Source organism: Lissotriton helveticus, chromosome 11 (genome assembly GCF_964261635.1).
Source record: "Lissotriton helveticus chromosome 11, aLisHel1.1, whole genome shotgun sequence".
Taxonomy (NCBI): domain Eukaryota; kingdom Metazoa; phylum Chordata; class Amphibia; order Caudata; family Salamandridae; genus Lissotriton; species Lissotriton helveticus.
Genome location: NC_136072.1, coordinates 1,156,205,641 through 1,156,220,880, shown reverse-complemented (window position 1 = coordinate 1,156,220,880; position 15,240 = coordinate 1,156,205,641). Strand labels below are relative to the sequence as shown.

At 51.9% G+C, this 15,240-nt stretch overlaps 1 protein-coding gene across 1 annotated transcript in view; it reads right to left on the bottom strand.

The window, feature by feature from the left end:
- The window catches only part of PPIL2 (peptidylprolyl isomerase like 2), a 361,075-nt gene that overhangs the window by 155,160 nt on the left and 190,675 nt on the right, over positions 1–15,240 (bottom strand). Inside the window, exon 12 of the mRNA XM_078667958.1 lies at positions 10,541–10,647. Coding sequence (XP_078524084.1) covers positions 10,541–10,647 — 107 coding nt within the window. The remainder of the gene's footprint in view (positions 1–10,540; positions 10,648–15,240) is intronic.

The following is a 15,240-nucleotide window of genomic DNA, read 5'->3' as shown; positions in this document are numbered from 1 at the left end:
TGACCAGGGGAGTCTCAGTAGAATCTCCCTGGGTAGACATGCTTTTCTAGTGAGGTGTAAGTGGTGCACTTACCTACACTATGTGTTTGCCTACTGATCCCTTGCTAGAGTTGTAGTTTAGGGTGTGCTAAGCCCTAGGAGCTACAACAGCTGGTTCAGTAGAACTCAGAGTATTCTAAGCTAAGTTATATGTACCTTTAGTACTTATGTGATCTTTCACAAGATATTCTTAGGGCATGTGTGGTAAAACAACAGCAAGCTCAAATCCCAACCGCTGCTCACCAATGTGAGAAGTTGGCCTGATGTGCAGTGCTCACTATTCTAGTGATCACTATATATCAGTCCAAACAACCCTTATTGATGATTGGTTGTAAGTCAACCTTATAGACCAGCTATCCTAGTAGCATGGATACGAGCAGTCTAAGGCTAAGACTCTAGAGGGCGTGTTAAGCCAGCTGTTTTACCATCACATTACCCCTTGAACACCCAGTGAAAGGACACCACACAAGTGTTATGAAAATAAACAGTGTATTTATTAGAATCACAACAGCCCTGTACTCTTTATGAGGACAGGGTGCTAAGCACACAACAAAACTCTTACGAAAATACTTAAGTTAGCACGTTATACACAAATGCCCGAGGAGCACGAAAAACCATATACTTAAAAAGTGGAATGCGAAATTACTAGCAGGTAAGTACAGTACTAATAGGCTTTGGAATCGCTAGGACTTGACTAGGGAATCGTTAGATTACTTCTAGGAGACCTAGGGGACTCGGGTGCAGAGTGTGCACTCTCACGCGGGATGCGGGGCAAAGTCTATGGGAGCTAGTAAAGGCAAAGTTAGTGTTCACGGGCGAACCCGACCTGGTAGGAAGAAAACGACAGTGGATCCTGACCCTAGGATAGTGAGGCTATGCTGGGACACCGGAGTGCCGAAGTTACCTAGCCCAGGGGCTGCAGCTGCATAGGTCTGAAAAGACGTCGGGGATCTCGTTGCCGGACCAGGAGCCTGGAAGAAGGAAGTTGCTGGCAGGCGACCAGTGAAGAAAAGTTCGATGGATCCAAGCCTGGATCAAGGAAGAAGAAAACCTGAAAGCAGAGGGGACCAAGTTCTTGAATCACTAGCCAGTGATTAAGTGGGCACCAGGATGGCACCGGGCGAAGTCACCGCAGTCAGGTGAGTGGGCGCTGCTGGGCTCTGCAGTCTCTCGGACCAGGAGGCGTTGTCGGCGACCAGGATGGAGGTGCGAGCTGTCCCACGAAGGATGAAGCTGTCGGCGTCGAAGTTACCCAGGATTGGGCAACAAGCCTTGGCTAATTCAAGCCCACGCGGTGGACTCAAAATGGCGTCTTGAGTGGACCAGGAGGGTCCTGGGTGCTCCTCTTCTGGAAGGGAGCAAGGGCCAGTCTGGAGCAACCAGACTAGCAGCAGTAATGTCGTCGGGCGTCGTCGGGAAGGCCACAAGCCAGCGGGCTAGTAGCCAAACAACGCGGTGAGCAGCAAAAAGCAGAAGGGCCCCACGCAGATCGTGGAGATGCTGGGAGGCTGCACTTCGGTGCTGGAGCTGCTCAGGGTCGGGGCTTCTCGGACCCCAAAGCACTCACCAGGAAATTACTCGGCGGGCTTGCTGGAAAGAAGTTGTGCAGTCTTGCAGATGGCCGGTCCCTCGAGGTCTCGTCGCACCCACGGTTCTCAGCTGGGCTGTAGAGGTGGGTAGAGGTCAGAGGTGCCAGGGAAGCCGGTTCTCGTTGAGCTGGGCAGTCTTGATCCGGAGGAGAGACTTGCAGCAGACCGCAGTGTTCTTAAGATGGTGCCTGCGGATGCAGGGTGACTACTCCTTAGTCACAAGGGAGAAATCTTAGGAAGAAGTCTTGAGTTCCTTTCGTGGAAAGTAGTTTCAGGATTCAAAGATGATCTGATTTGGAAGGGGGCCAGTTCCTACCTTTATCCTGTAAAAAGGGGCTGGCACGCGACTAAGTCCTGCCCTAGGGGTGGGACTAGGAGGGGGGTGGTTACACCCACTTCCTTGGCGGGCTTTTCCCCAGCACAGGGTCTGGAGTGACCCTGGAACTGGTTCCAGCCAGCCTATGCACAGTGAGCACCGGGGTGCCACGTGCAGTCACCTTCCTCTAAAGCCCTGCCTACCTACAATACACAAAACCCTGTCTGGGACGGTGCTGGCACCGCCCCTGGCAGGAAACCCTTTGTCCTTATCTCCTGCTCTGGGAGGACTCCCAGCAGCAGGAGGGCAGACTTGTGTCTCGGTGGCAGCATCCATTTTGTGGAGCTGAGGCTCTGTTTGACTTTAACCGGGGTTAGGGGTTACATACATGTCGTGTCCCTCTAGAAGGGTGGAATGCTAACCCCGTCGCCAGAATTGGCGAGGGGTTAGTATTCCAATTCGTATGACACCTTACTCGACATGTTTTGATAAAGCGATACCAGAGTTGGCATATAACCGCGAGGATTATAATGCACTTAAGAGTATATGGTATGCGATATCATGGAAACGGCTAAGGGATGGATCCCGAAAGCCGCAGACAGGCTCAGCTCATGCCAGAGCACCATCTCACACGATTCCAAGCACTCTGCCTTCAGGATTGTTAAGGCCTGCCATAGGAGTGACTGATAGGAGATCTGTGTGTCCATTTAGGGTTAGATATAGGTATACTATATCTAAAGCAAAGGGTGAGTACACCACCTTGCCCCAGCTGTCGTGCAGCCAGTTGTGTCAGTTTTAGTTAGTCAGCCCAGGGGTGGCATAATACATGCTTCAGCCCCTGGGAGACTTCTGGGTACACCTCAGCCCTGGGTACAGGGACTTGGAGAGGGCCCAGTGCCAATTCAGTACCTGAGTACAATTTGGATAGAGAGAACAGCTAGGCTGTGGGTCTGATTAGCAGGCCCACAGCCAGGGAAAGTCGTAAACCAGTGCAGCAAAAAGCAAAAAAATCTGGGTGATCATAGGATTGCAGACCCTACTCTCCTACACCACTGCTGCCAGGGGCCGCTGTCTGCAGCAGACCACGGACACAGGGAGGGCGAGGCAAAGTAAACCCACTGCTGCCAGGGGCCGCTGTCTGCAGCAGACCACGGACCCAGGCAGGGCGAGGCGACATAACCCACTGCTGCCAGGGGCCGCTGTCTGCAGCAGACCACGGACCCAGGCAGGGCGAGGCAAAGTAAACCCACTGCTGCCAAGGGCCGCTGCCTGCAGCAGACCACGGACACAGGGAGGGCGAGGCGACATAACCCACTGCTGCCAGGGGCCGCTGTCTGCAGCAGACCACGGACCCAGGCAGGGCGAGGCAACATAACCCACTGCTGCCAGGGGCCGCTGTCTGCAGCAGACCACGGACCCAGGCAGGGCGAGGCAACATAACCCACTGCTGCCAGGGGCCGCTGTCTGCAGCAGACCACGGACCCAGGCAGGGCGAGGCAACATAACCCACTGCTGCCAGGGGCCGCTGTCTGCAGCAGACCACGGACCCAGGCAGGGCGAGGCGACATAACCCACTGCTGCCAGGGGCCGCTGTCTGCAGCAGACCACGGACACAAGCAGGGCGAGGCAAAGTAAACCCACTGCTGCCAGGGGGCGCGGTCTGCAGCAGACCACAGACCCAGGCAGGGCGAGGCAAAGTAAACCCACTGCTGCCAGGGGCCGCTGTCTGCAGCAGACCACGGACCCAGGCAGGGCGAGGCGACATAACCCACTGCTGCCAGGGGCCGCTGTCTGCAGCAGACCACGGACCCAGGCAGGGCGAGGCAAAGTAAACCCACTGCTGCCAGGGGCCGCTGTCTGCAGCAGACCACGGACCCAGGCAGGGCGAGGCAAAGTAAACCCACTGCTGCCAAGGGCCGCTGCCTGCAGCAGACCACGGACACAGGGAGGGCGAGGCGACATAACCCACTGCTGCCAGGGGCCGCTGTCTGCAGCAGACCACGGACCCAGGCAGGGCGAGGCAACATAACCCACTGCTGCCAGGGGCCGCTGTCTGCAGCAGACCACGGACCCAGGCAGGGCGAGGCAACATAACCCACTGCTGCCAGGGGCCGCTGTCTGCAGCAGACCACGGACCCAGGCAGGGCGAGGCAACATAACCCACTGCTGCCAGGGGCCGCTGTCTGCAGCAGACCACGGACCCAGGCAGGGCGAGGCAAAGTAAACCCACTGCTGCCAAGGGCCGCTGCCTGCAGCAGACCACGGACACAGGGAGGGCGAGGCGACATAACCCACTGCTGCCAGGGGCCGCTGTCTGCAGCAGACCACGGACCCAGGCAGGGCGAGGCAACATAACCCACTGCTGCCAGGGGCCGCTGTCTGCAGCAGACCACGGACCCAGGCAGGGCGAGGCAAAGTAAACCCACTGCTGCCAAGGGCCGCTGCCTGCAGCAGACCACGGACACACGGAGGTGCGAGGCAGACCTCTCCTGCCGCCCAAACTGTGTGATTGTGGGCACATCGCTCCATCTCCTCGTGCATCAGCCTTTCATCTGTAAAACGTCACAGAAACAATCTTACTGTTAAGAGCCTTCCAAAACAGGTCTTTTACACCCAGAGGTGCACAGAAGTGGCGTTTCTACAGGGGCTATACAAATAGCAAAGTGAATCGAGCACCTCCTGAACCAATCAATGTGTATGACGGAGGTTAGTGCCGACTCAGCCATTTATCCTTCCGAGGTCGACAACAAGATTAGTTGAGATACAGGCAGACACGTGATATTTGAATTTGTGACAACCAATTAGCATGGTCTGGGCACCGAGCTACCCATACTGCCCTGCGGCATCCTTGGGGAGACACATTTGTTTTAAGAAGCCCCAAGCAGGATCAGTCCCCAGCAGGAAGGGGCGGGGCAGGCTAGACGTGGGCGGGCCAATCAATCATTCATGCTGTGCTTGTATAGCGCGACTAATCACCCGTGTGGATATCCAGGCGCTAGGCTGCGGGTTTCAGTCGAAGAGCCCGGTCTGGAGTCCCTTCCTGGAGTCTGTCAGGGGGGGTGATGTTCCAAGGGGGAGGGGTTTAACTAGGAGAGCCGAGCCGGAGCATAGCCAAGCGTTGGCTCTGGCTCTAAAAGCCGAGCACGAGCCGAGCACGAGCCGAGAAAATATTTAGCATGTAAATAACAAAATCAATCAGAGCATTTATAAAGCGCACTTATCACCCGTGAGGGTCCCAAGCCGGTGGGGAGGGGGGGAGAGGGTGCTGCTGCTGCTCGAACAGCCAGGTCTTGAGTACCGTCTTAAAGGTAAGTAGGTCCTGGGCCTGCCGCAGGTGGATGGGGAGGGCGTTCCAGGTCTTGGTGGGAGAACGATCTGCCGCTGGTGGTCGCTCTTCGGATGCGGGGGATGGTAGCGATTGCGAGGTCAGCTGAGCGGAGTTGGCGGTTCGGGGTGTAGAAGCTGATTCATTTGTTGAGGTACGTTGGTCCGGTGTTGTGGAGTGCCTTGTGTGCGTGGGTGAGGAGCTTGAAGGTTATCCTCTTGGTGACGGGGAGCCAGTGCAGGTCTCTCAGCTGGGTTGTGATGTGGTTTGTGGTGAGGGATGTCGAGGATCAGGCGTGCAGAGGGGTTCTGTAAGCGTTGTAGTCGTTTCAGGAGTTTGGCTGAAGTTCCTGCGTAGAGGGTGTTTCCGTAGTCCAGCCTGCTGCTGACGAGGGCTTGGGAAACCGTTGTTCTTGTTTCAGTGGGGATCCATCTGTAGATCTTGCAGAGCATGCAGATGGTGTTGAAGCAGAAGGATGAGACGGCGTTGACTTGATTGGTCATGGAGAGAGTGGAGTCGAGGGTGAGCCCCAGGTTGCGTGCGTGGTCGGTGGGTGTCGGTGCTGCTCCCAGGAGTCGTCCCAGGCTGGGGGGGTGGAGCCAAGGATGAGGACCTCCGTCTTGTCAGAGTTCAGCTTCCGACGGCTGTTCTTCATCCATTCGGCGACGGCCTTCATTACTTTGTGGAGGTTGGTTTTGGCGGTGACAGAGTCCTTAGTGAGGGAGAGGATCAGCTGGGTGTCGTCAGCGTAGGAGATGATGTTGAGGTTGTACAGTCGGGCTACGTGGGCCAGGGGTGCCATGAAGATGTTGAACAGTGTCGGGCTGAGGGAGGATTCTTGGGGTACGCCACAGCTGATCTCGGAGGCTTTGGATCGGAAAGGTGGGAGACGGGCATTCTGGGTTCTGTTGGAGAGGAAGGAGGTGGTCCATTCCAGAGCCTTGTTTCGGATCCCTGCGTTGTGGAGGCGAGTGCGGTGGCAAACTATGTCGAAGGCGGCCGAGAGGTCCAGGAGGATGAGGGCTGGGGTCTCACCGTTGTCCAGCAGGGCCCTGATGTCATTGGTGGCAGCGATGAGGGTGGTTTCTGTACTGTGGTTGCTGTGGAACCCAGACTGGGATGGGTCCAGGATGTTGTTCTCCTCGAGGTGGCGGGTCAGTTGTCCGTTGACGATCTTCTCGATGAACTTCGACAGGAAAGGGAGCAGGGAGATGGGCCGGAAGTTCTTGAGGTCTCTCGGATCCGCCTTGGGTTTCTTGAGTAGGGCGTTGATCTCTGCTCTCTGGGAAGATTGCGGTCTCGAAGGAGGTATTGATGACCTTGGGGAGATGGGGTGCGATGGTGGCGCTGGCTTTGTTGAAGATATGGTGCGGGCAAGGGTCTGACGGGGAGCCGGAGTGGATGGTGCTCATGATTTTGATGGTGGTGTCGTTTACATTGGTCCAGGTGAGCAGGGGGTTGATGTGGATGTTGGCTGGGGGGTCTGTGGTGTCGGTGGCTGTCAGGTCGGTCTCGTTGTTGAAGCGGTCGTGGATGTCTACAATCTTGCGGTGGAAGAAGGCGGCTAGGAAGTTGCACAGGTCTTGCGATGGTGGGATGTCGTTGGTGTTGGAGCTGGGGTTGGGGAGTTCTTTCACGACACCCATCATGCTGAAATATGATAAGATGTCTTCAAAATTCTAAAACGTATTCCTTTACACGCAGAAGTGTTTCACTTTAGTGTAGATTATATCATTGCATTGAGGAATTTATTAAAAGGGAGTTTTTAAGCAAGCACTGAGAAACATTCTTTACCAGCCTAGTGAACTAAGAAGCATAGCAAGTCAGTTGCCATGTATACCCAACATGTAGTGTCAATTTTTTACCAACATAATTGGCTATTAAATAAAACACGAGCGGTTTTGGTACAGTGCACATCCTAAACTCACGTATTTGGAGGCACTCTCAAGTCATAATAAACAAAGGAGAGTTGGTGATATCAGGTATTTGCTCAAGATAACCAAGGATGGGGGCCTGGAAACGAGACCTCGGTTGGGGTCAGCAACCCGAAAAAGTGGTCTACAGGAGTAGAGGATGCCCCAAAAAAATGGGAAAAAGTTTGGACCCACTGGGAAAAGTATAGAAGTTAATGAACATTGGAGCTGGGGAATAGTTAAAATTGATGTGATTAATGCTCAAGATGATTGGCTATGGAATTGTGGGATCCAATTGGTTGTAGTTTTATTACTCCTTAAACTAATGACGCCCTATTCCACCCTATATTGATGATGTATATGGATATGTATCAAAGAACTGGTTAATAAAAAGAATGAAAAAAAGACAATGCACAAGTCACTATTCCCCACTGCACCAATCAGGATTAAATGTTGTGGCTCTGGTCACTCACAGACCTCTGCAGCCATCACATCAACCACCAGAGGCTTCAAAACATAACATAGTACTTTTCCACCAATTAGTTCAAATTGCGTGTAGTTTTCATAAGGTGTAGCGTTATTCTCTATGCAATTACAGAAAAGTGACCACCAACAAAATAGTTACATGTTTTTTTTTTTTAGCCATGCCTTTGACCCTGCCCCCACAGTCCCCGACACCGCCCCATTGCACTTCGATCACAGTTCCCAGACTTTTTTCAATGCACGTGGACCATTGAGGGACCTGCGCTCGTGCTTGTTCAGATCACGCCAAGTGGCCACACAGGGCCTTTTACTTGCCATTAGCTGAACAACAGCGAGCGATGACCGCCTTAGACAGAGAATGGTTCCTCTCTCCATATTTAAGGAGGATTGGAGCGGGTCCCAAATACTTGCCATTATGTGGCAGGGTGTAAGGGGGGGCAGATGGGTTTCGCTTTTACCCACAGCCAGCCCCATGCGGAGGCCTCCACTGTCCTGGACATTATGTGGTAGGAGGGCATACGGTTTGCTTTTTTTTACCTATACAAGACAGAGGTCGCCACGGCCCTTGACATTAATTGTTAGTTCGGCAGACCGTTTGCCCTTTTAACTACAGTCAGCCCTGGCAGAGGGCATCAGTGTCCTTGGCATTAAGTGGTGAAGGTAAGAAGGGCATACTGTTTGTCCTTTTAGTACAGCATGTCCTGGTGAGGGCTCCAGTGTCCTTCATTATATGTGGTAATGTAGTGGGTGGGGGAGGGGGTTGGGGTGGGTGGGAACGGTTTGCCTTTTTACCTACAGCCAGCCCTAGATGAGGGGAACCAGTGTCTTTGGCATTATATAGTGGGGGTTACAGGGTAAACTATATTTACCTTTTACCTACAGCCAGTCTTCGAGAGAGGGCTCCCATGTCCTTGGCATGATGTGGCAGATTGTAAGGGGGGGCGTACTGTTTGCCTTTTTGCCTACAGCCAGCCTCAGTGGAGGGCTCCCGTGTCCTTGGCATTATGTGGTAGATTGTAAGGGGGGCGTACTGTTTACCTTTTTTCCTACAGCCAGCCTCAGTGGAGGGCTCCCATGTCCTTGGCATTATGTGGTAGATTGTAAGGGGGGGCCATACTGTTTACCTTTTTTCCTACAGCCAGCCTCAGTGGAGGGCTCCCGTGTCCTTGGCATTATGTGGTAGATTGTAAGGGGGGCCATACTGTTTGCCTTTTTTCCTACAGCCAGCCTCAGTGGAGGGCTCCCATGTCCTTGGCATTATGTGGTAGATTGTAAGGGGGGCGTACTGTTTGCCTTTTTGCCTACAGCCAGCCTCAGTGGAGGGCTCCCATGTCCTTGGCATTATGTGGTAGATTGTAAGGGGGGCGTACTGTTTGCCTTTTTGCCTACAGCCAGCCTCAGTGGAGGGCTCCCATGTCCTTGGCATTATGTGGCAGATTGTAAGGGGGGGCCATACTGTTTGCCTTTTTGCCTACAGCCAGCCTCAGTGGAGGGCTCCCATGTCCTTGGCATTATGTGGTAGATTGTAAGGGGGGCGTACTGTTTACCTTTTTTCCTACAGCCAGCCTCAGTGGAGGGCTCCCGTGTCCTTGGCATTATGTGGTAGATTGTAAGGGGGGGCGTACTGTTTACCTTTTTTCCTACAGCCAGCCTCAGTGGAGGGCTCCCGTGTCCTTGGCATTATGTGGTAGATTGTAAGGGGGGCGTACTGTTTGCCTTTTTGCCTACAGCCAGCCTCAGTGGAGGGCTCCCGTGTCCTTGGTATTATGTGGTAGATTGTAAGGGGGGGCCATACTGTTTGCCTTTTTTCCTACAGCCAGCCTCAGTGGAGGGCTCCCGTGTCCTTGGCATTATGTGGTAGATTGTAAGGGGGGCCATACTGTTTGCCTTTTTTCCTACAGCCAGCCTCAGTGGAGGGCTCCCGTGTCCTTGGCATTATGTGGTAGATTGTAAGGGGGGGCGTACTGTTTACCTTTTTTCCTACAGCCAGCCTCAGTGGAGGGCTCCCGTGTCCTTGGCATTATGTGGTAGATTGTAAGGGGGGCGTACTGTTTACCTTTTTTCCTACAGCCAGCCTCAGTGGAGGGCTCCCGTGTCCTTGGCATTATGTGGTAGATTGTAAGGGGGGGCGTACTGTTTACCTTTTTTCCTACAGCCAGCCTCAGTGGAGGGCTCCCGTGTCCTTGGCATTATGTGGTAGATTGTAAGGGGGGGCGTACTGTTTACCTTTTTTCCTACAGCCAGCCTCAGTGGAGGGCTCCCGTGTCCTTGGCATTATGTGGTAGATTGTAAGGGGGGCGTACTGTTTGCCTTTTTTCCTACAGCCAGCCTCAGTGGAAGGCTCCAGTGTCCTCGGCTTTTCCTAACCCATCCTAGCTGCTCCAGGGCAGCACTACATGCCATCTCAGTCAGGCGTGGACACCGGGCCTGGCCTTGGCGGCCATCTTTGGGTGAAGTTTCATGGCCTCTTAGCGCTTCAGTGCAGAGTTTATGTGCCGCTGTGGTTTGCCCACAGGGAGCTCAGTGGGTGAAGAAGCTGGTGCCGCTGCATAATATAATTCAAGCCCAATGGGACAGATGAAAGGGTGAAGGCAGGATGGACAGATGGATGGCAGGAGGGTGAAAGGATGAAGGGGGTTAGCTTAAGGCAGGTCTGGTTAGCTCACATCACATGCATATATTAAAGGCGTGGTTCAAGTGGGCTTCTCCCGTACCAGTCAGGTGATCCCTCTCCAGGGACCCAAGAACCTAAACACACCATTCATTGAAACTCACTCGGCTTCTTCTGCAGGCGTTTGACTCACTGCACCACCTCCCAACTAACAAAGCGCCTCCCTGCTCGCATTCACCACTCCAGGCGCTCTGCAGCCCATACCTTGTCACAGTGCAGCTCCAGGTTCACGTCCCCTTTGGTGGTGTGAAGGCGCACGTAGCCTTTCTTCTTCACGTACTGGTAGCGCACCACGTCATCATCAATAGCAGCTGTGGAGAGGAGGAGAGTGTGAGTGCACGGTTATAGCGCCTCGAGGGAGCAGATGATATCTAGTGGTGGCCCCAATGCAAGGGATGGACCTCTAGGCTCCCACCCGGGAGGTTCACGGCCGTGCACCTACGAGGTGTCCGGTCACTGAAGTCCTGGCTTTGCTTCCCCGTTTTAATCAATGACGTAGTCAATGCTATGAGGCGCTATTTATTTAGGGGTAGCTTTATAGCGCTTACTTCCAACTCACTCTCCAGAGGCTTTTTCACATTACAGTCAATCAATCAATATAAACTTTATTCGGTCTTTGAGATAAAAACCATAAAAGTAAGCAAGCCATAACACATTTCGAAATCATCCTCAATATTGACAATTTAAAAATACATCAAATCAAATACACAATTAAAAAAGTCCTACAAAGATCTAAAAGATGGCGACTGTCCTAGACACCAAGGGCATTTAATCACAGCCCTTTCTCAGCCAAACAGCAACATTTTAAAAGCTAAGAATGTAAAGAATGATATCTCACAAAAGTATTTGCAAGTATATGAGTGTGGGGCGAACTTGTGTAAAATTAGCCCATTTCAGCACAGGGAGAATGTAATGTTTCCTGGGTACTTTTTAGAAACTACTAAACAAATAAAATGTAGCATGTACTGCGGGGACTTTCCTTTGCACCTTCAGGACGCAAGATTAACACCTTTATTCCTCCGAGGGTAGGCTAACAAAAGGGCAATAGGTCTATGCAAAACCTAGTGAGTAACAAGCGGTCATACCTGCTTTTAACACGCAAAAGGTAAGGCTCAGTCGAGGGCACAGTTTTCAAGAGGACATATTAACAAACACTAGACTTCCTTGAAGTGTCCCCCTCCCTATCCAACCACATTCTTCTATAAAAAAATGTTCTTTCACCCATTTGCAGTCCTGCTTACAGATACTGTCCGGATTCCTAAATAAATCTCCCCTACCTAAGTTAAAAAAAACAGTCACTGATATATTTAAGCCAGGGAATATAAAGGGAATGATCCAAGGCCAGGCGGTCTGTAATACTCTCATTGCACAGCTGGATCCCTTGCACAGCTGGATCCCTTGCTGAGTCCAGATGTTTATCCAAAGGGACAGTAGCCCAAAGGCAGGGATAGAAGTTAAATAAGCCACTCCCAATTCTTCATGCACTGAGAAAATTGGGGTACTTTGGGGGACACATAAAACTTCTCAAAAAAGCATTTGACAATTTTGTAACTCCCAGTGGTGGTGCGTCCATTGGGGTGCTGGGGCAGTGCCCCACTAATGCCACATGCTCTCATTTGCCCCATTCATTTACAAAAATGTACGTCTCTAATTTATATCACTAACGCAGGAAGGAATATGCTACTTACCAGTATGCATCGGTTCTTGGCATGTAGGGCTGCTGACATTCATATCTGTGCATAGATCGCCGCCTAGTGTTGGCAATTCCTGGCCGGCCTGCGGACCAAGTCCGAGGCAATCAGAAAGCTGAAGGGGGTCGGGCCGCGGCAGCACTAAGTAGTGCGCATGTTCGGTTTTGGGCTCATCATTTTTACGACCAGCCCGAACATTCGCACTAGCCTTCCCCTGAAGGGTTGCTTCATTCTGCAGCCCCGGTCTCTTAATGGGCGGGGAGTATCCCTGTCCAAACCAATCCTAGCACTGCTCCAGCAGCGCCAGGATTGTCTGAGAGGCACTGCACGCGATCACACTTCACCGCGCAGTGAGAGGCTGCTGGCTTAATAGCCAGGCATTGGGTGTCGCGCGTGGGTGGCACTTGGTGAATGTATGTGGACAATCACTGTGGCTTATCAAGCCATGCAGAGACCGTGATTGGCCATTTTGTTATGATGACTTAGTCGACACGACACTCGTCCTCGTGTTCAGTGAATGCCTGCCTGCTAAGTCGACTACTGCTTGTTGTGGCTGGTGCTCGACCCGGTCGCCAGATTGATCATAGATGTCGTTGTCATCTGAAGAGGTGCTATCTTCAACCTAGTCTGAACCCAGGTCACTCTGTGGGGAGAAATTATACCCCATTCGCATCAGGTACCTCCCCAGATATCCAGGGGTGCCCCCACCATCCCAGGGAAACCATTTATATTGGGTTCCCATCATTAGTAAGATATGAAGCTGCCCCGTTTACTGATAGAGTCATCAGTGGCAGGCTTTCTGAAGCGCTGCGGAGGCAGCGAGCACTGGATGATCAGTTGGTGGCAGTGGATTAAGGCGAGTGGGACCCTCTACCCCCACTGGGGGTTCTCGAACCCCTGTTGCCCCTCACAGTCACCTTGTCTGAGGAGCAGCCTGTACATGGATTCAACCCTGTGTTGGGCGGGGCCTCTCTCTGAGGGGTGTACGAGTGGGGAGGGGGCTGTCCGTCTCTGATGGATCAGAGACCTCACCGCTCCCAGGATCACTCAGGGGTGTCATGCTGCCAGGCAGGGAGTGATACAGCTAGGCTGGAAGGGTGGACAGTAAGCCTCGTGTTCCTGTAGGTTGAAGGTCACAGGGGTGAAGGTCTTAGGGTGGCAGAGGTTCCCCATTCATCCCCTCCACAGCAGTGTCCTGTGTCTCCATCACATCAGAAGAAACCGGCTGGTCTGCTGCTGAGCTGCCTGCTGTGCAGGGTGCTGTCACAGTACAACCTCTCAGAGTTCACAAGAAGTACTGAGCATGGAGGGCGGGGCCCTGTGCACGGAGGGCGGGACCCGGTGCGCGGAGGGCGGGACCGTGCGCCACACGTGGTATCCTCTATCTGTGAGTTAACATAGTAGCCATGGCCGAGAGGCCTTCTGGTGTGATAGAGTCTCCTCTGTTCTTTGCGGGTCGCTTAAAGCTTTGAAACCCTCAGGGAAGTACTGGTCCAAGAATTCTGGAGAGAGGCTTGGCACCACAGAGGGACATTTCACTACTTAGGCTCGGTGTCACGGCTCGGGCCAGGTAACCAACTAAGATATTGATTTGCAGAGGGCTTTGGAGCAGCATCCTCTCATACCTCTCTTCACCCTCTCCCCATCCCTGACGGCTTTACCATCATATCCACCTGGGCACAACCGCAAAAACAACGCCTCATGGACTTCCTTGAAAACCTTTGAGGAATGCAACATTCTCAAAATTCTAGGAGCACTGAAAGCCGCACATCTCTTCAACGACCCTCTTTCCCCTATCTTCTTCAATGAGATGAAATCATCGATACTCCCACTTTGGACCAAGATTGTTAATGCCTCTACTTCAAGGCTTTATTCTGAACTGCCTAAAGTCAGGGCAGGTGTCCCCAATCCTTAAAAAAACCATCAGCAGACCACACAGATTTAAACAACTTCCACCCAATCTCCAAAATTCCTACTCTGGCGAAGCTCTTGGGAAAATGTGCTCACATCCAAATCTGTAACCACATTGAACAATACTGCCTTCTGGACCAATTCCAGTCCGGCTTCTGTTCAGGGCACAGCATCGAATCGGTTCTTACACACACAGTTGATGATGCACTAAAAATGTTGGGTCAAAACAGATCTTGCCTTCTAATCCTCCTTGACCTGTCCTCAGCATTCAATACGGTTAAACATGACAACTTACTAGAACTATTGGAATAGAGAATGGGCTCATCAGGGTCTGTCCTAAACTGGTTCACCTTGTTTCTCCAAAACAGAACGCAATCATTTAAGATTAATCAGTCCCTATCTAATACCACTCCGTTCACGCTAGAAGTACTGCAAGGTTCCTCCCTCTCACCCAGTCTTTAACTTGTTCATGGAGCCTCTTACCGAAATTCTGAGTTCATCCAACATACTTTCACATGTAGGCTAACGACACCCAGCTATACCTGAACGTTTTCTCCCCTGAAGACATCATATCCCTCAATTTAACTTTACAGGAAACATAAAGCTGGCTGGCTGACAACCACCTCAAACAAAACGCACTAAACACAGAATTCTTGATCGCTCTTCCCAACCAAACACTCATCATCGAGGAATGGCTAAAACAACTAACATGAAAACAACAAGATGGAGAGAGGGAAATTATATAAGTAATACTCTTAGTCCCCCAAGCAGTATAATCAAAACAACGGAAGAGTGTGTCTTTTTTGAGAATAGAGCACAAGTGTAGAATCCAACTAGGTTTTTATTAAAGCCCTCACTCACCAACCTGGTTGGTGACATGCTTCATCATCGGGCCCCACCAGGAGAGGCCGAATGCCACCCTGGTGTGCTTCGACGCCAGAATTACCGCGGAGCTGTTTTTTGTGTGTTCAGTGAGAAGTGAGAGTGACTTAAAAATGTCTTGATTGCGTCAAAAAAACAAATGTTATTAATAGCCAATCAGACATGTATAAAAACACAGAGTGGGATATAGGGACTGAATAAATTGTTCAGCAATATCCACTAGTGTGTGGTCAACATGTTTCTGCCTATGTGTAATAATTAATGAGGCATTCGTCAGACCAGGGAAAGGTGAACCTCGGCGGTGTGGGTGCGCTAAGGCCCACCCTAACCAGAGGTTATTAATGTGAAAAATATTTAAAAACAACATTTTTTGATGCACCTCGTGATGAGAGGAACCGAGTTTACTCTAAGTTAGGTTGT